This window comes from Lichenostomus cassidix, chromosome 10 (genome assembly GCF_008360975.1).
Source record: "Lichenostomus cassidix isolate B80296 chromosome 10, HeHo_3.0, whole genome shotgun sequence".
NCBI lineage: Eukaryota > Metazoa > Chordata > Aves > Passeriformes > Meliphagidae > Lichenostomus > Lichenostomus cassidix.
The window spans coordinates 16,949,957-16,974,732 of record NC_139491.1 but is presented as its reverse complement, the minus strand read 5'-3'; the positions used below and the strand labels follow the sequence as shown (position 1 = coordinate 16,974,732).

The following is a 24,776-nucleotide window of genomic DNA, read 5'->3' as shown; positions in this document are numbered from 1 at the left end:
CTCTCCCTGAGGGCGCTGTCCCTGAGGGCACTCTTCCTGAGGGCGCTGTCCCTGAGGAGGGCGCTGTCCCTGAGGGCACTCTCCCTGAGGGCGCTGTCCCTGAGGAGGGCGCTGTCCCTGAGGAGGGCACTCTCCCTGAGGGCGCTGCGGGAGGCACGCACCTTTCCCGCCGGCGGGAATGTGTCCGCCTCCCGGCCACAGGGCGGCGCTAGAGAGCGCGGCGGGCGGAGGGCGCGGAGGCGTGGCGCTCTCGGTGGTCACTGAGCTCATCAAGGCGCGACGCGGCGGAGCGGCGCTGGCTGCCTGCAGAGCGCTGTGGGGGTTGATTTCATGCAGAAATGACCACACAGGTAATTAACAACACAGCGTTAGCTGAGCCAGCTGCTGGCGTGAGGTGTATTTATATTCGGGCCGCTCATGTGTAACATGAATTATTTTTTCTTTCTAGTACGGTATTCTCTTCAAGCAAGAGCAAGGTGAGCAGGCGCTGACGGGCGTTGGGCAGTGTTGGTGTTCTGGGGGGATGGAGAGTCGAGAATGGCAGATAACCATGTGAGGAGACCTCGTTATGTCTGTATTAGACATAGGTCTGAGTAATTCAGAGGTAGCTGTGCTGCTTTTCCAGCAGTGGCATTGCTCACACAGCACAGTGCATGGTTTGGGACAATGCAGTGACAGTGCGAGCAGTGACAGTGTGAACAGTGACAAGGCTCTCGGAGCACTCAGCACACCTGAGCAGCAGGGGCTCTATTGCCAGCACTGCAATTAGCCCTTTCAGCATTACCAAAGCTGGTTGAGGTCTTCTGTCAAACGAAAATACCTCAGTTTAATTTCTGTGCTTATATTCTCTTTTAGCTCACGATGATGCCATTTGGTCGGTTGCTTGGGGAAAAAATAAAAACGATGGTTCTGAAACAGTGATCTCTGGTTCTTTGGATGATCTGGTGAAGGTCTGGAAGTGGTAAGTGCTCCATGTTAACCTCTTTTAGGCCTTGGAAGTAGTCAGTGTGGAGTAGGCTTGAATTTCCCCAACCTTCTAACATTCCAGGGGTGTTAGAAGTTACCTCAGGGAATGCCTGGCATACAGAGCTGCTTCTCCTGAACAAGCTTATCTCCACTGGTGTGTGCTTTCTCTTGGAGTGGTGGCATTCTGGTGTGCTTTCATTTCCAAAGAATGAGAATCCTTGTGAAAATACACATCAGAGAATACTCCTTGTGTTTCCAAACCAAAGAATGAGAAATGCATCTTTTGATGAGACAGTGCATTTGGAGATGTGTACTGTTATAAAGATAATGGGAACAGAGAAAATGAGGAAATTACATCTTCTGGTTTTATTTTTAAAAAATCCCTATAATCCTCATGGAAGTGTGCTTTTGCAAAGAATTTTTTGTGTCTCTTAGGCAAAGCAGTGTGAAGTGTGTACTTCACTTCAGTGACAGGAGTAGCTTGATTTTGGTGACTCTGAAAATGTCAGTGCTGGCACTTTGTGCTGTGCTGACAGGTGAGCACTAGCTCTGTGAGCACCCACAGACTGCTGTGTGATGGACATTTTGGGTGGGATGGCTTATAAATTTAGAATGAAGTACCTGCTTTGCAGGAATATGGTAAATTATTGATTTGTCAGTTCTTTAGGTACAGAGAGTCTGTGTGTAGCCCTTCACATTTCATGGGTGGACTTGGATTGCCTTGTGTTGAACAAATAGAAGAATGTGGACTGTTTGTTTGTGTTGTGTGAGGCTGGGGATCATTCAGCACCCCCAGCTATTCCTAACGAGGCTTTTCTTCCCCTTGCACCCCAGGAATGATGAGAAGCTGGATCTGCAGTGGACTTTGGAGGGTCACCAGCTGGGGGTGGTGTCTGTGGACATCAGCCACACGGGTGCCATTGCAGCATCCAGCTCCCTGGACGCCCACATTCGCCTCTGGGATTTGGAGACTGGCAAACAGATCAAGTCCATAGATGCTGGTCCTGGTAGGATCCCAGTGCTGAGCTGGCTTTGCATGGGAACAGTGCTGAGTCTTCCTGGCAAATACTGAACAGTGGAGGATTGGGGTGTACAAGGGAATTAGGGTGTTTGGGGATTGTAATCTTTCTTTATTTGCAGAAATTTTAGTGGTTTTATGAACTCAGCACAAAGCAGGATCAGAGAATTTTACATTTATTTTTACACAGTACTAATGTTTTCTTAGATACATGTAGATAGGCTTTTTGCTGTATGCACAAAGCAGAATGGAAACCAGCTTGCTCTTACAGATGTATTGATAAAAGGATATTTGGAAGAAATAATTCAAGTGCTTATTCAGACTGATTTACAAAGAATGTTTTTCGTAACACTGCAATGAATTTGAACCATGCATGTGATCCTTTTTTATCCAGCACATCCAATCCTGAGTGAGCAAGTCAAAACAGTTATTAATGTTAACAGTGCTAATATTCTCCAAGCTGGAATTCAGAGCCTAAGATCTTATTCAAAGTATTTCATGGGTCCATTGGCAATTGCTAATTTAAGAACAGTCTTGCTGTGTTTTAGGCAATTAATATTAAGCTTATAGAAAAAAACCTGTGAATTGCATCATGCTAGAAAAATACATTGTGCTGCTATAAAAAAGGGTGGGTTTTTACATTCTGTTCCAGGAATGTTGACCTGTGTTACAGTTGTGTATCTGCATTTCTCCTGCATATTCTGTGCTTTGCTACAAACTAGTGTTGCTTTTTCCAGTAGTTTTAATCTTTTTGTACCAGGAGAAAAGTAAGAATTTAGACTTAACTGATGCAGTCTTAAATTCTAAATTTATTATTACAGGAAGGTCTCATGAGATCAGGGTCTTACTAGAAAATGTAATCTTTGACAAAAATAAATCAAGCTCAAGCTGTGCTCCATTAGTAACATAGAAGGGATAACTTGATGAGCTTGTACACTCTTTTCTTAGAGAATGTAGTAGAGTTTAAAGAGTAGTTAGAGGGTTGAATGTCTAAACAGATGCATACAGAACCGACGTGGTTGAAGAAGAACTAGAAACAGGATCCAGCTAACTGGTTTTTTTCTTTTTAATACAGTTGATGCTTGGTCCCTGGCTTTTTCACCTGATTCCCAGTACCTTGCAACAGGAAGTCATGTGGGGAAAGTAAATATTTTTGGTGTTGAAACTGGAAAGAAAGAATATTCTCTGGACACCAGAGGAAAGTTCATCCTTAGCATTGCATATGTAAGAAACACAATTGATAATTTCTTACAAGAAATTGCTATTGCTGTAATATGTTGTAAATAGATATTTTTGTTTCTGTCAGTTTATCTCTACAATAATACTAAGTGACAGCCAAAATTTGTATTTGGTAGTTGCAAATACAAATTATGTGACATTTCCCCCCTGCACATATGGAAAATATATTTTGCTTATAGTCTTCAGGATATTTGGAGCCCAGGTATCTTGCATAGATCATTATTTGTGTAAAGTTGCCAAAGGAATGTCAGAGATTACACAGCTTGAATGCACACAGATGTTGAATCACACTTTTTGTGTTTTATTACAGAGTCCAGATGGAAAATACTTGGCCAGTGGAGCAATAGATGGCATTATCAATATTTTTGATATTGCAACTGGAAAACTTCTGCATACGCTAGAAGGTAATGGTTTGGTTCTTTGCAAAATACCCAAATTCTGGCCTCATTTCTGACAAAATGAAAGGATACAATGCAAGTCAGAATAAGCTACAACAGCCATGGCATAAGTGAGTTGACATCTTTGTTCATTAGACAGTATTTAGTTATTTAGTGTGCTCTAACTTAAACCACTTAAAATATTAAAGGCAAACTGTAAACTCAGGCTTGCATTGTAAATGCCTTTTTTAAAATATATAGTCATTAATGCTTAACTAAATTCTTAAATTGTAGTTTCTTGTATTGCAGAAAAGTACAAGTCAATGAAGCTAAGCCAAATGTGTGCTGCCATGCATATGGTTTTCCTTTTTCTTATGGTATCTGTTCTATAGCAATTTATTGATGTTTAGGAAATAATGGAACATTTAATGTTGTAGAAGACATGCATTTTTCTAACAGATAAATGGGCTTTTAATACTCATGTGGTTTCTGTTTAGTTGTAACCAAAACCCCAACCTCTTAAATATGCAATCATGCTATAAAAAGTATGACATAATTTCTAATAAAGTTCCACAGCTGAATAAGATACGATACTCTTTGTGTTGCAGACATGCCTTAACATTCAAAGTTGAAAATCGCTATCTATTTTCTGCTGTGGCAAGAAGCCTCTAGAGAGGAAGAGGCTTCAGAAGCTGCTCTCTTTGAGCAGGGAATGCTGTTTGGTGTAGCTACCTGAGCACTGGCACTAGTGTGAGCAGCCCCATGTCCTAATCCCTGTCCCTGTCCCTGCAGGCCATGCCATGCCCATCCGCTCGCTGACCTTCTCCCCAGACTCGCAGTTACTCGTCACTGCTTCCGACGATGGCTACATCAAAATCTACGACGTGTGAGTGGGGAGGGACTGTGCCAGCCATGCTGACAGAAGAGCAACTCCTTAGAGAGGCTGAGAGTGGGAAAAATAGATCAAACCCTCTGCTCTCTAGGATTCCTTTCAGCCTTTGGTGACTTTTTATGTAATAAGTAATCTTAAATCATAAAATGCTACTTCCTTAGATAGTTTTTAAATGTGCATAGGTAGAAGACAGCTGTAACTTGAAAACAGGTTACTTTCTCATATTTGCCTGTAGGCAACAAGCTAATTGCTCTGTATATCTGTCCTGTGTATTTGTGTTCACCCTTACTAAACATCTGTTCTGCATACAAGAAATTACATTTATGGCCTGTATCTGTTGCATCTTGCAATACCTTGGAAGACCCTGGGGAGAAAAAGGCACTGCTTCAGTGATCTTTACTCCTCTAAACCTGCATTGCTTTGACTTTGGTGAAACGATTTTGTCCTCCAATGTATCTTCTTAGTGACTTCTTTTCATGTTAACTATTTGAAATGGAAAAACAGGATTTGCTGTAACACCAGTTCAGCTTAGATGAACAAATGTCCAGAAGTCACCTTCCCTTGAACCATTCCTGGTTGCACTAACTAGAGTATATTCCTGTTGCTTTTTCTCTGGAATTCACAAATCAGATGTTAAAGTTTTGTCTTTCCACAGGCAACATGCAAACTTGGCTGGCACATTAAGTGGTCACGGATCCTGGGTTTTAAATGTAGCATTTTGTCCTGATGACACCCATTTTGTTTCCAGGTATTGAAGATTTTTAATTTTTTTATGATTACTGAAAAAAATATAATTTATTAAATGTGTACAAATTGCAGTGGGATCTGTAATGAAATAACGTAAAACTTAAAGGCTCAAGAGCCAATCTGTGATGTGATACCAGCTGTAGTGAGAGCATTTTACAGAGTAAATCATCCCAATGCAGTGTAGCTCCTGACAAGTGAAAAACACCTAACCTAACAGAAGGGCAGCTTGATTCTACATAGCTGAAAAATTGCTGTTGAATCAAGGAATACAACCTAATCTAATAGTACATTAATCTACTTGAACTTCAGTATTAATTCTTAAAACAGCTGAGGCAGCTGGGGGACCAAGTACATTTAACAGGAATTTTCTTATCCAAAGAACTTGCCTGGAAGAATTTTTTTGGCCAAAATGGGAGTCTTCATTTTCACATTGCAGATGTTGGAACAGTAAATTTATTTGAAAGGTAATGGAATTTGGCAGAAGGTGCAGTCCTTTGCTACTTCATCCCTGTATTTGATGGGTGAGAGAGGGTTTACTGTGTCTACCATGAGATCTTTTAATGTTTGCATTGAATTTTAGTTTATCTATTAATTTAAGCATTGATCAGTATTATTTTTCTTTCAGTTCATCTGATAAAAGTGTAAAAGTTTGGGATGCTGGAACGAGGACCTGTGTCCATACTTTCTTTGACCACCAAGATCAGGTATGGCTGCTATTCCCTAAGTCACCATGTTCCCAGGAGAGCTTGTGGAGTTGTGCACAGTTGTGCTTCACCTTGGTGCTGCAGCACCAGGCTTGCAGCAATGCAGTGACTTTAAAAGTTTGTGGTTATTTGGCACTTAATATTGAACTAATACTCCCAAGTGTATAGGCTGATCTCTTCCAAGCAATGAACATTTTTCAGGGCCAGATAAAGGCACTCCTGAGTGGTCAAAGCCTTTACCAGACTCTATTTGCTACCTTTGTCTCTGGTCTTACTTATTTCTCTCACTTACACAGCATGTGCATGTGTAAAGGTGGAAATACTTATCTAAAAGGATAGCACTATCTAAACAGATGCTTGAAAGCAGCCTTGAAACTTGGGACTTTTTCCTCCTCCAGTATCTGTAATACTGTGGGGTTTTAATTTATTGTTCAGTGATAGCTACCTGTGAGAAAAAGAATTAAGTTTCTACCACTTTACTCCTTGTCCAAATGTCAGGTGATTAATAGAACAATGTTATATTTTAATGGATCACTGAGTAAGAAACAAAGGATATTCTTCCAGATTTGAGCTCTTTCTTCCATAGTACTTTTCTTGTTATCTACAGCTATGGGGGTCTTCATATTCAAGTACCAAGTGGGATTTGATTTCCCCTGTTTTAGCTGTTGTCTATAATCTCATTAGGACTGGGGCAAGCAGAGATTATTTGGAATGTTGGGGTTTGGTATTAATGCAAAATAGTGCCCAAGATTGCCCAAACCATACTGTTGTCAATATGCCCATTCTGCAGTCTCCCATTAATGTGCTGGGTAGCCTTCACCCTTCCTGATGTCATTCTGCTGGAGATGGGTGTCACTTAAGAGCTTATGTAACTGTCTTAAATCAGAGGACTCCTGTGAGTTTTTTAAGTTCTACATGGGTAGGTAAACAGCTCTCTGAAAGAACTCAAGGATAAACCAGATCATTCTTCAGTCTGTCACGATGTGTCAGTCTGCATGACAAATACTTCCTCTCTTGCTTTCCTGCACTGTAAAATGCTATTTTCAGAAAGGCCTGCAGGGTGGGCAAGAGTGAAAATGCTTGACTTATGCAAACTGGGGGAGGACTTTTCAGCCTTGATCAAGTTATCTCAGGCTTGTGTAATCCCCTGTCAGTGGGAGGAGGTGTAAGAACTCGTCAGGCTTCTAGATGGCAGTGTCCTGCTCTGCTGCAGCAGCTGAATTGCTGTTAAAGCAGAAGCAGTAATTGCACCAGCTTTTATCAGGTGACTTTAAATAATCCTTCCTCTTCTGCTTGTTGTAATAAATATGACTGCCACAAAGATTATTTTCCTTTGTCCTCTCTTCCCAAGTTTGTGTGTGTCTTATTTACAGGTTTGGGGAGTGAAATACAACGGAAGTGGGTCCAAAATTGTGTCTGTTGGTGATGACCAAGAAATTCATATTTATGACTGTCCAGTTTAATTGTTTTGACTCAGCTGCTTTGGTAAACTCTTGTGGCAGTTTCAAGGACTGCTACTCTCCTCTGTAATCTTTTTGTATAATAAATGCATTTCGTATGGGTCTGCAAAACCAGATTTGTTTATATCTAATTTTGATTCTGTGAAGCATGAGAGAAAGCCTTACTTTTTTAAAAATAAAAGCTACAGATCAAAGTCCTTGTTGTCTAATTCTTGGAAAAATGTATTTTTGGAAATACGTAGTCATGGATGAAGTAACTGCTCAGTTAATCACCCCTGCCTTTAAACATAAATAGACCAGAGCTAGAAAGCATAGGCCAAGTCTCACAGCAGCTTATTTTAGCAGAAGGAGAGTGAGGCTGTGTTACAGACGTGGGAAATGACAGCCTGGGTTTGTCTTGATGCTATCCCAGTGAGTGCAAGAGGATCACTTAAGCTGAACACCTGTTTCAACAATTGTATGGTACATAGAGATCATGCATCATGGTTTAATTTCACTAAAGGAGAGCAGTTGTTTGGAACCCTGATTTAACACAAACACTTCTAGAAAAGAGGTGAAAGGGAGAAAAGCTGTAATGTTATCACTGTACTGTGGTCTCATGGATAGTATAAAACAGCAGCAGGATACCCAATGCATGTGATTTTGGTTTATTCATTTTAGTTAAGGCACAAGTATACAATGCCTAGGAGGAAGTAAAAACCCTTTCTAGGGAAGGCTGAAATACAAAGCTTGAGCTTCTGAAAGGTCAAACTTTTATTTGGAAGTATTTGCCTGTCTGTAACACATTAGAGGACAGCTTGTAACCTTAAGTCACACTTACACACAGAAGCAGCTGAAGGAATGCTACTGGAAACCCACAGAACACATGAAGAGGGCTAGGAGGCAGAGAGGAGGGCATGCACAAAATGCTTCTGAAATACAAAATGAGACAGGTACTACTAGTGCAGCTAACAGAGAGCTGAATATGGAGAATAATCTACACTAGGTGAAACGAGTCTGAGCTTAGAAAAACTTATTTAAATGAAGGGGGTTCTAGAGTGGCTTAGAAAGTACAAGAGAAGCATGAGAAAAGGTGAAGTACTATTTATTAGAAGTTATTCTGCTATGTTTTATTCTATGAAATTCATTTTCCAGTATGAAAGTATTTACATAAGACACTCCACTTAGCCTCTATCAATATTGCCGAAGTCTTATAGAAATAGCACAAGTGAAATAAATTGAGAACCTTCACAGCAAGGAAAATGTATACCAACTCAGTTGGTTCTCAGCTGTATGACATTTGCTTTATATAGAAAGACTACAAGAACACAATATAAATTAGTTACAAAAAGGTGATACTGACAGCGCAGCAACTCAATTTGCTGAACACAAAAACCACAAGCAGTGGCTATTACAGCCATGCAGTTTTCATTGTGAAAATTTACATCTTAGATGACATCCACCTCCACTTTGCTTTAAGATGTCTGACATTGTACTCCTGTTCTTGGACCCTCCTCATCTTCTTCATAGGCTTCTCCCGCACTGTTACGGTAGGTTTGCTCATTTGGATCAAAATCTTCAAGGTCTACCTGATCCATGTCATCTGTAACCATAACATCTTCTCGTGAAGGAAGCAGAGCCTCCAGCAGAGACAGTTTCTCCCTTGGAAGCCAGTAGTGCTCTGGAAACTGAACCTACAATTTCACACATTTTTTTTAATGAATAGTTCATCATGTGCAAACATGAGTATAGGCTACAGAAAAGGATGCAGCTTACCAGAAATTGTATAATCAGGCTGCCTTTGTCCATTGGAGATTTGTAGACAGGCATCCCTTCATTGTAGATACACTTGAGGTCACCATGTTTTATCACTTCACCTGTGGAGGCAAGAGCTCTAAGTAAGCTGATGTGATGTGACAGATTTCATAGCCACACCAGACAAGGCTGTACACAAGCAGTGTTCTCACAGCACCTCAGGGAGATTGGAATCAATTCATGGAAAAGAACTAAACCCAAGCTGGACACAGCTAAGGCCATTTAGAGTATTTCCTCTGCTATAAGAGAAATCAGTTTTTCTTGGCATAGCTTTCAGGCTGAATCAACTGATAATTTAGTAAAATTTAAAATTCTTGCCTCTTTAATACTTTCCTGGCTATCCACTAGCTGAGGGTGAGGTTTATGAAGAAGTATTTTACAGCTTTAGCCTGTAATTCTGTATGTTTTAGGAGCAGTAACAACAACAAAGAACCAACTAAATTGACTGCCTCATTAATCTATTGCATCATCTGGTTACAAAAAAATCCAAATTGAACAATCTCCCCCAAAAACTCCAGTCCAGGCACAATTAAACAGGCAAGCAATTGATACAGTTTATTCAGTATTAGAACTGTTTAAGACCTACCTGGCCTTGTAGATATGACAAGAACTCTGTTGTCCAGAGTTTCAATTGTCTTTCTGAAACCACATAAAGCCTCCGAGAGTTGAATTCTCATTTTTGTGATTAAGTCATGTCCTCGTCTCTGAAAGACACTGTGATCCTTCTGATCAAGCACAATTATAACATCACCAGGCTCCAGATCAGGCTCCTGGTCACCTTCTCCATGGAATACTATCTTCTGACCATCTTTCATACCTGAAGAAAAGAAACCCATTAATTCTCTGCAGAACTACAGACTATTATTAGGAAGCAAGTACAAACAGACAGTTCTTACCTTTATCAACATGAACTTCTATGATCTTTTTCTCTCTTACAACCTTACAGCCATTGCAGTTGTCACACCTGTCCTTTGGATTTATTCTTTCACCTTGGCCTTTGCATTCTGGACACACAGTTTGGATTTGCTGCACCATGCCAGGTCCAATCTGCTGAACTATCACTTGCATGCCTCTTCCTTTACACACAGGACATTTCTCTACTGCCCCTCTCTTTCCACCATAACCTTTGACAAAAGAGTTAAATTGGATCTCAGTCTCAAAAAATTACAATAGTCAGGCTAGAACTCTGACTTCAAAAGCACCCTTAAGGTAACTTGAAGAATACTTCAGTAATGGAATTTAGTTGCCATCACAAAACATGCCCCACAAGCTGGACGTTTCTACAAACAAAATGCTTATACAGCTTATTGTATTAGCCTCTGTTCCACCCCCCAGTAAATCCTGGTTTCCAAGGAACTGTCAGCATACCAAATTCAAGACATACACATTCCATTAATACTTGGAAAAGAATCTGCTTACTAAATATTTAACAGAGTACTAAGATACAAGACCTTATTAAAATTTACCTCAAAGACCCGTCATCAGGGAATACTTAGTAACTGTTAAATGACTTGCATAACACAAGCTAGACTTGTGCCCACAGCAATTAAAAATGTTTTACAGAATAGGCATTTACATCCAAGTCCTGGATGAAGGTAAGTTTTCATTTAGGTACCCCTAACTATAATACACTAAGTTTTAGTCTGCCATTAGAACAATCACTCTCACACTGTGGTTGAGAGACTTATTCTTGGATAAGCATAAGTAAGAATTAAATACCCTGGCAAACTTTCAGGGAGCAGGCAAAGAAAAGGGTGAGATAAAAGTATGAAAGCCTCCAGACTTTTTTCTCAGCCCCAGACAATCCACACAAACACACACAAAAAAAAAAAAAAAACAAAAAAACCAAACTTGAAGAGGGGTTTGAAATCACTACTTGTGTTTTTGTGTTTTTACCTTCACACTTTGCACAAATAACATTCTTTTGCAGAGCCAGTTTCCTTGTAATACCATTATATAAGTCTTCAAGAGATACACCTAACTGGTGCACAACATTTTTGCCTTTAAAAAAAACAAAAGGGAAATATTAATGCTTGTCCAGCTGTTGTGAAGACTAATGTTCATGCAGTCTCACTGAAGAAATGCAGAGCTCATTCCAAACTTTGAACACAACTCAGCCCCCTTAAAAGCATGTGCAGTTCCATCAGCTTCCACTAAGCTCCACCCATCTATGTCCAAACATAAAAGTTGAGCTGTAATTAAGCAAAGCATCATTAAAGCCACCCTATCTCTGCTCCTACTCCTAATTTTATAAGCTTAACTGAAACAGCAAGATGCAAGGACACTACCAGCTTCAGATCTGTCAATTTAGAAGTTGCTATTATGCCTACCTATGAATTTCCATGCCACTTCATAGCATAATTTCAATGATTTTACAGCAAGTTAGTACTTGCTCCTTTAACAGGCACTGGACATGGAAAAGACAAAAATGATACTGTGCTTTTGGCAGCACTTTGTACTCAGTTTCACGTAATTTCTCCCAAATATTTTCATGAGATTAAATATTACTGAAATTTAAGTTGATGGTGTCCTTTGAAGCAAGTTGCCCAAAAGCATATGAGCAAGTGAGGCACAGATTTGGAAAAAAGGGTAATTTATAATTCAACTGCTGACTTAGTAATGCTTCCCCCTCCCCTACAGACTACCCATGCCCCTTTAACAAAAAATAAACAGAACTTAGCAGAAAGATGGCTATGGCTAAGTCATGTTATCTACTTTATTAGAATCTTAATGCTAGAGTAACTAGAAAAATCATAATTTACTTATTCTATTGTTGCAACAAGTAATATCCACACTATGTGCACTTAGCAGAACAGCAGTACCATAGCACAGGTGTTTTATGCTTAAGTGCATGGTTAGAGTTTCTAGAACTTGTTTAGAACTGTGTACCTCTTCTCTCTCTATTCATTCGGCCTCCACCACCAAAGAACATGTCAAAGATGTCCATGGGTGAAGAGAAGCTGCCGCCACTCAGGCCTCCTTCTTTAATAGCCTGCTCCCCACCCTGGTCATAGAGGTCCCTTTTCTTTGGGTCCGACAGAACTTCATATGCCTGGGATATAAGTTTAAACTAAAAAGAAAAAAGAAGCTCTGAACAACTATGACCAAGAGGAAAAGTAGCCCTCTCATATGCAACTCCATCTACAGATCGAGCCACTACAGCACCCTCTTGTAGCATTTGTCTGTTTCCAAAAGGAAACTCCCTAAACAAATGGGTAACAGACTATATTATAATAGTATTATAATACTATTATAATAGTACACTTTTGTCCAGGAAAACCACCCCCTTCCTCCCTCCCCCCCCTCCTCCCAGGTTTTAAGTGGGTGTAATTCAGAGTCACATCCAACTTACGAGCATATGCCAACTACATTTTGTTGGTTGTGGTAGTTGCAACAACCATTATAACCTCTACCAAATCCATTCAGGAAGGAATATTGTACTGTCCCTGAAGTCTTGCAGGTCCCCAGCTGCTCATGGCCACAGCAGTGCTAGTCAGCCTAGAGCTACACAGGGATCCTCCACGCCTGCTGAGCTGGTACATCCAGCTACAACAGAGATTTATGTGACCAGACACTGGTGTTGCTTACTCATCGTAAACACAAGGACTCAGATACAAATCAAAACACCCACTTTAACAAAACAATGAAGGAATTTTCTTAAATAGCTATAAAGAATTTCCTATTACTAAGATTACAAACTAAATTTTTTAATAGGATTTGCTATTACTGGAATGACCACTTCCATTTTAAACTTCATTTACTCATGGCCATATAAAGTGGTGTAGGCCAAAAAAAACAAAAGCCAAAAACAAAAGCAGAAAAGGTTACTTTTGACTAGGCTATCGTTTGAGTTCTGTAAATTAATATTCTAGAAAGTATGGACTTTCTATTTCTATGTTAAGATATTAGCAGACCAGCCTTTAGATAAATAATCCCATCACTCATGTTTTCTATAGTTCTCCAATTGTGGTGCTCGTTTATCATCCAAGCCAACACAGGGAGCAGAGTGGGTCTGTGCTGATAGCATGTAAAATAGTTCTGTCGTAAGCAGTTCATCCATGTGCAGCCCAGTGATTCCCTGGGGATAGTTACCTTGGACATCTGCATTACCATTTTGCTCTGAAGAAAACCCATCCTGTTTAGGAACACAAATCCATCCAGCACAACAGTACTTGCAGCTGGATCCCCCACCAGCCTTTTCAACACGTGCCAGCACAGTGGCCACTGGGACACTAGAAATCCTTCCAGCTTTGCCTGTTTCAACCAGCACCTCTAAGGATGATCTTCTGCAGCTACGGGGAGACTGGTACGAACCACATCCAAAAATAATTACCGCACCCCCTTCGCCACAGCTGGGCCGTCAGGCCTGCTGCCAGGCTCACAGGTCTGATAGAGACCTGGAAGCAGGGGAGCCTTCACGTACTGGCACTACGCTGCAAAAGGGGCAAAGCACAATTTGATCTCCAGCTGCGTGCACGCTGGATGTAACTACGGCCCGTCTGTGGGGGATCCCCGTGGGCGGCCCTGCGCCAGCCGCGGCTCCTTCTCCCTGCAGGGCCGCCCAGCCCGCAGCGAGCCCGGCTCGGCCCCGGCCCCGGCCCCGGCCCGCCGGAAGGGCCGCACGGGCCTGCCCCCCGCAGGTGCCGCCGGGAGCGCCTCACGCTGGGTGGGCGGCCCGCGGCCCAGTCTCGGCCCCCAGCCCCCGGCCCAGCCCCGGCCCCCGGCCCCGCGTACCCGCTCGCCCTCGCTGGGGTTCTTGTCGGGGTGGTACTTCAGCGCCAGCTTGCGGTAGGCGCGCTTGATCTCCTCGGAGGAGGCATTGGGCTTCACCTGCAGGATGTCGTAGTACTCCGTCTCCTTCACCATGGTGAGTGCCTGTGGGAGGACGCGCCGCGTTACCCTCCGCTCACCCCCGAGTGTCCCCGCCCGGCGCCCCACCGAGGCCCGCGGGCCGTGCTCACCGCCGCGGTCTCCCCGGTGCCGCTGCCGCCGCCGCCGCCCGCTCACCGATCCCGGCGGCCCCGCCTCTTCCGCGGGCTTTATACGGGCCGCGGCCGAATCTTCTGGAATGACGCCGCGCGTGACGTCACGGGGCTGGAACGGTCTAGAACGGCGGCGCGTGACGTCAGCGGCGGCGGCGCGCGGGGGGAGGAGCGTCGGGCGGGGCCGGGAGCGCGCTCAGCGTTCGTGAGGGGCTTGCGGCTGAGGGGAATGGCTGTAGTGGCTGTAGTGGCTTTAATGGCACTGGGGCTAGGGCTGGGGCTGGCCCTGAGTACAGCAGTGGGGTAGCGAGGAGTTAGCAGTGAATAGGAGCTGGAAATTATTATCTGAGCTAATGCAGGGCTATTCTTACCTCTTCTTTATTGCTTTTAGATTTATACATAATACCCGTACTCAATGAAAGTCCCAAAATCATAACTTTATTATAAGGAAGCTTTAGATGCACTTTGGATTAGGGTTAAAATGCTGACTATTCTGTGGAGTTAAACATATATTAAAAACCACCTGTGTCAGCTTCAGACAAATCTCACACCGGTGGGCCTGGTTGGGGCTGAGGGTTTGTCTGAGGGTTTACCTGAGGGGATCTGAGGGGGTTTGTCAAGGCTGCCACCTCCTTGGTGCCAGTCTCTCTCTGCTCTCCCAAATCAATTATTTTGCCTCTGGGAGAGCCTGGCCAGCACTCCAGTACAACCTGCCCTGTGCTGGGTGTTAGATCTTGTTCTGGTTAATTAATAGATACTTTCCTGATGCCTTGTTCCTCAGTATTTTGGGCCTTTTAAATTAATTGGGCTAATGCTGTTCCCCTGCTCTGTATCTGTTTGTTGTTTGCCCTTTCCTGGAGCAGGCTTGGAAGCTGGGATAGTTTTCATCTTTCTCCAGGTAACCAAAGGTTCTCAATTAATTATTTACTGCTCAGGGGAAAGGAGATAACTGGTGCTGGTGTAGACCTAAGAAAAAGAGTATTTTCATGGACGATGGCAACTTAATGCTGAAAAATCTCAACTGAAAAATACAGAAGAGCTGCATGAACTGGGAACAGATTTTGTTCAAATTTGAGTAGAAATGCTTACAAGCCACTTTTTTTATTCCAGGAAACAGTTCTTTATTGCTGGAAAAAGTTTTATGAAAACAGAACATCTCCTGTGGTTATGACAACCCAAAAGTTCCAGTGCCTTGTCCTGCCAGCCAGAGCCCAGGTAAAGAGTCAGGATGGCTCTGAACCACGGAGCCCTGCTGTGTTGTCTAACAGTGGGAAATGGAGAGGAAAAAAAGGGGGATGGAAAGTAGCAATGTGGGACCTGAAAGAAAAAATTTCATCATTTAGAGCTCTGGTGCCATTATAATTTCAGGTAAATACTATTAGAAGATCGAATTAATACAATCTGCTTATATTAAGCATGTAAACTTACCAAAGGGGGGAGGTAATTACAGGAAATCAACACAAAATATCAATGAAAGGAACAGTTCAAAACCACAAGGAAGAAATCAGTGTTGGTAACTGTTATTTTCTCTGAGCATAATTATTAGGAGCTGAACATGTAAATTGGTGTTTTGCCATTGTGAAATTATATTGACAAGTAAATACAGAAACTATTTACTAAAAACAGCTACGGTAAGTTACTCGGTAAACTTGTAGGCCGAGAACTAAATATCTCCTTTTTAATGTTAAAAAAAGGTTTATTCTCATAATGGTCTTCATCTTAAAGATAAATTAGCTATAATCTAATCCTGAACATCATATTTCCATTTATGAAGAAATGTTTATAGCTTTGCAGAAGCTGAATGCTTCAGCAGATGACAAGCTTTCAAAGCACATAATGAATTTTAGAGATCAATTTTTAGTATGTCATATAAAGAGTATATCATTTCTGTGAGTAGAACTCCTCGTAGGTGTGTGTAGATATTGGTAAATGTAATAAGAAGTCACACTGGTGGGTGGTTTCTTACTGTTAACATTTGTTTCTAGTAATAACAGCCTATGGATCTTTGCTTAAGAGGATTGAGCCTCCTGCTTCATTCACTTCCAGTTTATTAGGAAGACTTATCATGTTGTATTTACTTTAATATTCAGTATTTGTTTTTTCCGTCTTTGGTTCCAGTTGGTACAATCAAAGCCCTTATTTATTTAAAGAATTAGTGGGAAAGGTAGTAAGGGTTGGTGTTTGAGATTAGAAAAACAGGAGAGATACCAGTCTATGGATGTTCTTTGCATCATCATGTCCATCTCCTCCCTCACTCCAGGCTGAGTGATGCAGTCATCCTGATACCTGAGGGGACTACAGTGCTATAGATGTCTGAAGCAAAACATTCCTATTTATCAATACTGTATTTATGGAACAGAGTTAGCATCCTCAGCAGCTGATTTGGTCATGATTAGTAATAAATGTGATACAGCCTTTACACATGCAGACACATTTGTCAGCAATTACAGTGGTGGTTCCTGTACTCAACCAGCTTGGTGATCAAGAGTGTAAATACCCAGCTCTGTTTCTTTTGCTGCACACCTTGCCTCCTTCAGTCTGTGGTTGTTGCTAACCTGCAGTTGCTTACCCATTTTTCAGATGAACAGCTAATTTCTTTTACTGTTCTTTCCCTTTCTTCCCTCCTGCCACATGTAATGTGAATCACCTTGTCAGGTTTTACTTGCACAGTATCCAATTTGCATGTGGGTGTAAACAGGAAAACAAGCAGAGAATTTCTGTTCTCTGTAATGAGGCAGGACTGGACTGGGAATGGGGAGTAATTAGATCTGGTGCCCATTTTGTTTAACCACCAGAGGACTCTGCCTTTGGTTCTGAAACAGGTATTGCACTGTTAGTACAAAACAGGAATTAAAACTGCTTCCCCCCCGGCCTTGGGACCATGCAGCATCTTTATATGCTGCAAGAATTATGCATTTGTCTTTTAATCCCATATAATATAAATATGGGATTAATAATAATCCCATGATTAAATAATATAATAATATAAACCACTGCTAGAATCTCTTTGCTTGCATTTCTCTCTTTTATCTTGCTGTATTACTATTTCTCGTTCTTATTGAAAGCAGCATACTGGAGATACAGGTAGGAGTACAATCTGCTGAATGGCAGCTGCAGCTTCTTGCAACATCCTTGATTTTTGTAAAGAAGTATCAAGAATAACTTTTTATTACAAACACTGGAAAAAAAGCCAGGAGTCTGAGGGATTGAAACTTGTGTCTCTTTTCAGTCCCACTAAATTTGCATAAAGAGCTTCAGTAGTTCCTCTGTAATGTGAAATTAGAATCACAGCAGACTTTCCTTGGTGCTGAGCTGGATTCTTTCAAGCATCCAAACCTCAATAGTTATCACAATTTCTACAGACCTCTTAGGAAAATATCCTTTTAGTAATGTTTTTAAGCTATGATTTTTAGTCTTAATAAAAACATATGTTAACCAGTAAACTGTTCCAATTTCATTTAATGAACCTTTAGTAGCACTGAATCCATAGTTATTATATGAAAAGGATATTTTGTACAGAAACAATCTCTGGAAAATCTTTTTGCTATGGATGGAAATAAAAGATCTGTATCTTCAAGAAAATTTAAATTATGGCATTTGAGCTATTTTAGGGTAGTGTATAGTGAGTGACTAGCAGTCATAGCTGGGGGGAAAAGTTCACCTATCTCTAATCTGAATTCTTTCCTTAGAAATGAATTAGTATAAAAGAGCATGTGTGAGTTTAAAAAGTTGATGCTTGCCTGGAGCTTTTCATTCTGGAATCTGCCCTCAGCATCATCTTGGCCCAAGGTGGCATGAATTGGTTGATCCTTAAGGAATGTGTTGACACTCACTTGTTTAGTAACACTTAGTGGAGGCTTTGCCACAGTAATGGTTGAAGACATGTTTGGATTTAGAATTTTGCATAAACCCTGAAACCTGTTCTCATTTAGCAGTGTCTATGGAGTTTAAATTTTTTTTTTACTTTAGCTAAAATGTTTTAGACTCCAAGTGAATTATTTAATTTTACAAGAAAGTGGGAAAAAGAGAGTTGTATATAATCACAGTAAGTGCAGTTAGCAGAACATAGCAGGCACAGGGCTGCAATTAGAAGCAAGTTGAAAAGATGACACCCTCTAAGAGAACTGATTTGAAATAATGAAAAAAATATTAGAATGGTGTCATTTATGTAAAAAAATGTAGCAAAGCCTTTGAAATAGGAAACATCAAGGTTACTAGATATTTTTTGTGGTTGTTGTGGGGTAAGGGTTTTTTGTTTTGGTAAGGGTTTTTTTGTTTTGGTTTAGACTCAGTGCTGGAAGATGGGAATAACAATAGTTTATTATCATGTACTAAAAAGTGTTGTTTTACACTGTTTGTTACCTGTTACCTTACTGAAAAAAAAAGGTGGGGGGGCGGGGGGCTATCATACAGGTGCTTAAACTAATTGGGATGAGCAAGGAACATCCAGAATTAGTCCACCCCTCCATTTGTTTTAAGTAAATACAAGTTTTGTGGTGAAACACTGACTTTCTTTTTCACAAGTAAATAGATGGGAGAGTACACAGCCCTGGGTAGTTTCCCATTGCCATAGTGTTACTGTGAATTAAACCTGAAACATCCTGTCCCAAACACGCTCCACCCACGCCGAGGCTGCTCTGCCTTGCGGTTCTGTTGGTTATTGACCTTAGTAACAACATGGCTTTGTTTTGGCCTCTGTAATATTTCCGTTTGGGACCTTGTGACAGTGCAAATTTGTAGTGACAGTGTCTTCAGCTGTGAGGTATCAGTTGCAAATTTCTGGAAGATACCAATCCTAATTGCAGCTCAAAGGATGTGAACATGTGAGCTTTATTTGGCTTTTATGTTCCTTCATAGCTTTGTGAGCCTGTCAACGCCCAGAAATCTTAACCCATAGCTGCGAAAAGCAGCCCATCCCACCACAAAAATTCAGCCTGAGTCTAGTGCAGTCTTGTGCAACTTGCATGCAGGTAGATTTAGGCATAAAAGAAAAGGCTCATAGCATCTTGTAAGGTGCAGCATGTAAAAATAATTTCAAGGTGAAGGTCTTTTGTACTGAACTCTATATAAGTTGCCGGCCTCATTTGTTAGGATTTATTTCTTGAAACTTGAAGACAGCCTAGAAATGTACCAGAACTGCAAAGGGAGGTTCTGTGTAGAACTACAAAGGCAAGTTCTGTATAGAACTTTTACAGCTTGACATTCATAAGCCTATTGTTTGAGTGACAAGACTGTAGCTGACAGTTGCAGGAAACACAGTTTATCACAATCATGTGAGTTTTCTGTTACAGTCACACAATACAGAGTCCAAAAGCAACTCTTCTCCACCAGCTCCCCCTGATAAATTCCACTTGCTTCACAGCCTGGCTTCCCTGCAGCTGCCCTTGTCACTGGGGGAGTGATTTATCATTGAAAAATGCTTGATTGTGTCAAAATAATTTGCTATCAGTAAGTTTAAGGAAAATTATAGGAAAAACAAAACAAAAAAATCCTTCCTAAACAGAGTGTGTATTGAAGACATGTATATTTGAGGTTTTCTGTTTATTCACTGAAAGTACAAGTCTTAGAGAGTGAGCAGCCATTTCCTTCCATGAGACCAGCCTGTTATCCAGCCACTAAACACCCAAGATGCAACTCAGGCAAGGTAATTAGCAGTTCTTTAATGGTATTCCTTCATTTAGCATGTCAAACATTTCAGATGCCCTGAAGAAGAAAAAGAAGAATTTTCTTGCAGCAGAGTTTTCTTTATTATATTATTGGAAAGTTGGTTGCAAGGAGGAGACCTTATGGCTTTCTGCAAAGAATCATTGAAACAAAGAGTTTGGAGAATTATCCGAAAATGAAGGACCTAAATCAATCTGGGCAAATATGGATTTTTGCTGCAGAAGATGATATATTTTTACCATTGAAATATCCCCCATTTTGTGTTAGGATATTTCCAAGTTTCATGGTGTTGAGGATAGATCCCTTAGAAACTCCCTTCAAAGTTTTCTTTCATTTCAAATTGCATTGTCTACAATTATACATTTGGATATGGTACAAGACACTCTGGGATAAAATTCCCACTTTCCATAAAGTTAAAATTTGCTAATCTTAGATACTCCCAATCACTGTGGCTGTTTTTGTACCACTAAGTAAAACATTGTAGATTATGTTCTCTGGCTCTCAAGGCTATGGCACAGCACGGCTTGCATCTCTCTTCCTCCTCCAGACAGAGTAGTCATTAATATAATCTCCAGGGACAGCCTCTGGCCTGGGTTGTCCCAGGGAAATGCCAGTTCATACAAACCAAAACCATGCCAGGGAAGGTGCTCACAGTGGGTGGCTTGAGCCATTCTCTGGATCTTGTTTTGTTTACCAGTACAGAAGTAGTCTAAGTAGCTGAACTGGACTCTCTTACATCCTGGGAAGTAATTAGTTCAGTCATGTGTGGAAACTTTTACATTTTACCATAGGCCTGCTCTGGTGAGGTGCAGGAAGTGCTGGTGTAGTGGTGCTGGAGGAGGTGCTTGGCTGTTGCCTTACTGGGTTTCATAGGTATAATTGACTTGAAGGCATTTCCTAATGTAATTAATCTGTGTTTTCTTTAAGAAAATAGTTTCATTGAATGTTCTTATTTGAAACTAGACTTAGTAAAATTAGAATTGCTTCAACTTCTGTGAACGAATTTGTTGAAATCTTGGCGAAAGAAAAGATTTGCATCTTAAAGCATCGTAAACTCATTAAAATTCTTCTCATGGATAATTAAAGAAAACTGAATTAAAAGGAAAGTTTAACAGTAAGCAGCTCACAGGCACTGCGACATTTCAAGCATGTTAAAATCAGAAAGAAATAGCTTTTGTAGCAGCAGTCTCCTCCTCTTGTATTACGTGTTGTTTTTTCTAACAAATAACCAGTTACCGTTGGTTTCTTTGATTCTCCAAGTAGCTCATTTATGCTTGGCCTGCACAGTTCTTTAGCATATTTGTGACCAGCTTTGGAGGGTTTGTCAGCATGCCTAACAGTGGAGAGACTCTCACGGAACAATTACAGGATGAAAATACAAGGAATGTTTCAGGGAGCTGTGAAAATGGGTAAAGTAGCTTGAGCACTTATTTTAACAAACTGATCTACCAACTTCTCACTGCTTAAGTTTGTCTTGTAGTACTGTGCAAATCCACAAGAATTTTGTCTGGTGTCTACTATCTAATGAAGAATAAGGTGTATCTTTTGAAGCTAGAAAGAGAGAAAGTTGTTAATGAAGACTCTAAATAGGTTTTCTCCCCTATGCTAAATTCTACTTTGACTTTAAACCTAATAGCATAATTCAGTATGGAATATGTTGCTTGTATCCTATATAGAGCCCTGCGTATAGATACACCTGTATAGTGTTTGTTTTATAGCACAGAGGCTATTTAGCCTCTTCTCTTCTGGATTTGGGGGAATAATTCTTAGACAGTAATGGTCCTTGTGATAGATCATCTTCTTCCTGTCAAAGGCAACAGAACTTAACCAGGTAACTCATCTCCTAGAGATGGGAGCAGGGAAATGAATTAGAAGAGTGTATTTTAATGTTTATGTTACCTTTTACATGTAAAATAATTCCAGTGGCTGCTGTCTCCTTTCTGCCCTAGGCAGCACAAAAAGAACACATTGTTTCTTCTACCTGTTGACCTGTCACTGGAATGGTATCTTCTGGTAGAGAAAGATCCCTATCTCTAGAGTTTTGGAAGTACTTAAGAATAGAAAAAGGCATCTCATAGAAATATTTTAGCTTCTGATTGTTAGAAGTTTGTCAGTATTGCTAAGTCTAATAATCAATTTCCAGGGACTGAACGATTTCATCTTCTGTTAAGTTAAATCTAATCTCACCTTTGTTTAGGGAACAACTTGCATGTTGTGTCTCTTGGAAGATTTGCCTGATCCTTTCAGGTAAAGGATTGGTTGGGATAATTTCTGCCATAATGGTTTCTTCTGTTCTGGGCTTTGTAATCCTGGATAAGAATCATGGGGAGCAATCCAAAGACTTAAGGTTTTTGGAACAGGAATAAGTTGAAGAAATCTCTGAAAACTTTTGGATGTATTGTTGTTGCTTCTGGAATCCTAATGTAGTTAGTAGTAGAACTGTAATATTTTTGTTTAATCTGTCCAAAGATTATAAAACACTATGTGACTTGTGATCAACTTAGGTATCTGTACACTCTGACTCTGAAAGTCAGGATTTTGCTAAATTAGTAATAATGCCTCTATTTTAGTCTGTGCGTGCTTCTCTTTGTGACATGTTTAAGCAAAAAAAAAAAGTTTCTGTGTTTTCTTCATTAAATAAAAAAGCAAAAGGAGAATTTAAAAGTACAGTGGTTTGCATCCACTGCAAACAGGAAGTTTAAGCTTCCTGTATTAGAAAGATGTTTAGCATTTGGGTTTTTTCTGAATTTCTGATGAAAGAATATCAGACCCTAGAACTCTAAATAATTTTGATTCAGTCAAAGTCCTTGGCATAAAACTTCTGTGTTTTGTTTTTGGGTTTTTGTTTGGGTTTTTTTTAAGAAGCCAGTGTATGTTGTTGTGTTAAATGATGGTGTTTACCTGGTGTGGTTTGAAGTTAGGTAGCAAACTTACATTCCTTTTTTTAGTATGCTGTAAGTGGGATTCCAGTTAGAAAGGACTAGACAGAGAAAATAAAATTGTATCAAATGGAAATAGGAAAAAAAGACCTTTTATAAGGCTGAAATTGAATCAGTGTGACCTAAAAATGAGGAAGAGATGAAATAATGAGTTCTGTGTGACCTAACTTTGCTTCATTCCCTGCAAATAGCCATACAGAGGCAGTTACTGGAGGATTTCTGCTTCAGGTCTGGGTTTTTGCTGTGCAGGGGAGAACAGAGCCAGAAAATCTGTACCAAGGTCAGGGCAGGGTTGTAGTATGCTCCCAACTGCTGAATAGAGCCTTTCTGGGGGGAGAATAAAAAAGGCTCGTTACATTGTTCATTTCTTCCCATTCAACCATGTAGTTCTCAGCTATCCGTAAAACTGGTCTGCTCACCAAAATAAATGACCTGATTTTTGAGAATATTTATTCTTAACAAGAGGAAAAAATACTTCAGTTCCAATTTTTGCAAGTAAAGATACAAGTTTTACTAGAAGGTGTGTGCCAACTGTGTGTTATATGGTAAAATAGATCTCAGCTGTTAACTTTATCACTAGTACTTTCTTCTTTATTAAGCAGTTTAGCTTTAAAGCTAAAGAGAGAAGTTGTGTGAGTAATTTGAGAAAGACTTGTTTCTTGTGCACTATGAGAAGCAAAGTGATTGTCGAATCAGCTGAGCCTTTTTGAAAGAGTAGGAACAGATCTGGGCTGGTCTGTGGCCCCATTTTTAAGTCTCATGAGGATATGGAAACCAATTAACAGCTAAATCTAGCCTGTTCTTCAAGGGCAAAGGGGAAATTTTAAATAGAATTGATAAGCAATGTATTATAATATTGCCCTCATTTGAATAGAGGATTAATCAGTAAATAAGATGACCAGTCATAGTAGACAGCAATGTCCTGTAAAGGGCCATGAGGACCTCCTGTGACTCTACTCATTATAGGAAAAATATTACCTGTTACAGAAAATGAGGGTTTAAAGAAATAATGTCATGTGTTGTTACTGTGTGGTTTTTTTCCCTTATGCCATAAAAAATGAGAAAACATCTTCAGAACATCTTAGGTAACAGTTGACAGCACCTTGGAGACTGGAGATGAAGTATTTACTTGCCTATTTCTGTGCCAGTCACAGGTTTCTATTTAGCTGCTGAGCTATCAGAGCTGTGGTGCTACGTTGATTTAAGTCAGAGTGACTTTATTGTCTTTGTTTAGAACTTAAGGATATATTTGTGATTCTAAATTTATTGTCTTGTGCTCATTCCTATAATCTGTCCCCAGAGTTCTGTTTTAAAATATTGGATTTGGCTCTTGCAGGATACATGGGGATTTGAGAAGGGATTTTTCATGAATGGGATCCAGATGAACATATTTAGTTTCTGAAGTTTCTGGGCAAAATGCCAGAATCATTACAGTTTTCAGAGGTTACCCATAGGTAATTTAAGCCATTGCATTTTGCTGCCAGAAGAGTTGTCAGATGAATACTTAATGATTCCATCTTGAATTCAAATGCCCCAATGAGCTGTTGAAAATGTCTAACACCCAATGAAAAGTTCTTAAGAATGTGCAGATGTAGACATAAAACACTCCCCAAAGCATCTCTAATGGAGAGTAAGGCTAGTGGAATGTATATAGCTGGGTTGGCCTGGAGAACAGGCAACAAAAGCTTTCCCAGTGTTGGAACAGAGATCAGTATTTAGGACACTTGTCACCAAGACTGAAACAGCAAAAATGGACACTTGATTGGAAGAAAAATATTTTATTATAATGGATTCCTTGAATAATCAGATCACCAAGCTGTAGGAGTTTAGAGAAAGAATTCACCAAGTTGTCCTCAGGAGAAACAAGCAGTGAAAGATTGAAACAAAATGAGTGAACAGTGCATATTTTTCACTTCAGCCTATATTTTTGTGTGTATTAAAGATTTATAGTTAGGAAAGCCAGTTCAACGAAAAAGTGAGAAAAAACAGCCTGT

General features: G+C 40.4%; 3 protein-coding genes across 6 annotated transcripts in view; 2 read left to right on the top strand and 1 right to left on the bottom strand.

Moving 5' to 3' along the window:
- The first annotated feature begins 290 nt into the window (after nucleotides 1–290).
- SKIC8 (SKI8 subunit of superkiller complex) lies at nucleotides 291–7,597 on the top strand. Its single transcript, XM_085070911.1, has 10 exons — nucleotides 291–350; nucleotides 449–476; nucleotides 856–961; nucleotides 1,801–1,973; nucleotides 3,060–3,208; nucleotides 3,534–3,627; nucleotides 4,393–4,486; nucleotides 5,148–5,240; nucleotides 5,865–5,943; nucleotides 7,317–7,597. The coding sequence occupies exons 1-10, from the start codon at nucleotides 339–341 to the stop codon at nucleotides 7,404–7,406; spliced, it is 918 nt and encodes a 305-aa protein (XP_084927037.1). The 5' UTR covers nucleotides 291–338; the 3' UTR covers nucleotides 7,407–7,597.
- Nucleotides 7,598–8,034: 437 nt separating this feature from the next.
- DNAJA4 (DnaJ heat shock protein family (Hsp40) member A4) lies at nucleotides 8,035–14,282 on the bottom strand. Its single transcript, XM_085070909.1, has 8 exons — nucleotides 14,159–14,282; nucleotides 13,932–14,072; nucleotides 12,087–12,267; nucleotides 11,094–11,198; nucleotides 10,094–10,321; nucleotides 9,784–10,014; nucleotides 9,159–9,259; nucleotides 8,035–9,076 (listed from the first exon to the last, which is right to left on the bottom strand). Exons 2-8 carry the CDS (start codon nucleotides 14,061–14,063, stop codon nucleotides 8,858–8,860), a joined length of 1,197 nt encoding a protein of 398 aa, XP_084927035.1. The 5' UTR covers nucleotides 14,064–14,072; nucleotides 14,159–14,282; the 3' UTR covers nucleotides 8,035–8,857.
- Nucleotides 14,283–14,459: 177 nt separating this feature from the next.
- Nucleotides 14,460–24,776, top strand: part of ACSBG1 (acyl-CoA synthetase bubblegum family member 1) — a 48,798-nt gene continuing 38,481 nt past the window's right edge. For 2 of the 4 annotated variants that reach the window (XM_085070906.1, XM_085070905.1), the window contains exon 1: nucleotides 19,843–21,252. In XM_085070906.1, the coding sequence (XP_084927032.1) occupies nucleotides 21,173–21,252 (80 nt within the window). In that variant the 5' untranslated portion in view covers nucleotides 19,843–21,172. Of the gene's footprint in view, nucleotides 14,733–14,829; nucleotides 15,078–15,289; nucleotides 15,395–19,842; nucleotides 21,253–24,776 lie in introns of those variants that run through there. The other 2 variants (XM_085070907.1, XM_085070908.1) reach the window with 2 other exon arrangements.

Coding starts and splice junctions, on each gene's coding strand:
- SKIC8 (XM_085070911.1), top strand. Junction 477..855: donor TCTCTTCAAGCAAGAGCAAG/GTGAGCAGGCGC, acceptor ATTCTCTTTTAG/CTCACGATGATGCCATTTGG. Junction 3,209..3,533: donor TCATCCTTAGCATTGCATAT/GTAAGAAACACA, acceptor GTTTTATTACAG/AGTCCAGATGGAAAATACTT.
- DNAJA4 (XM_085070909.1), bottom strand. CDS start 14,063: ATGGTGAAGGAGACGGAGTACTACGACATCCTGCAGGTGAAGCCCAAT. Junction 11,199..12,086: donor AATGAATAGAGAGAGAAGAG/GTACACAGTTCT, acceptor TTTTTTTTAAAG/GCAAAAATGTTGTGCACCAG. Junction 9,260..9,783: donor TGTCATATCTACAAGGCCAG/GTAGGTCTTAAA, acceptor TTGCCTCCACAG/GTGAAGTGATAAAACATGGT.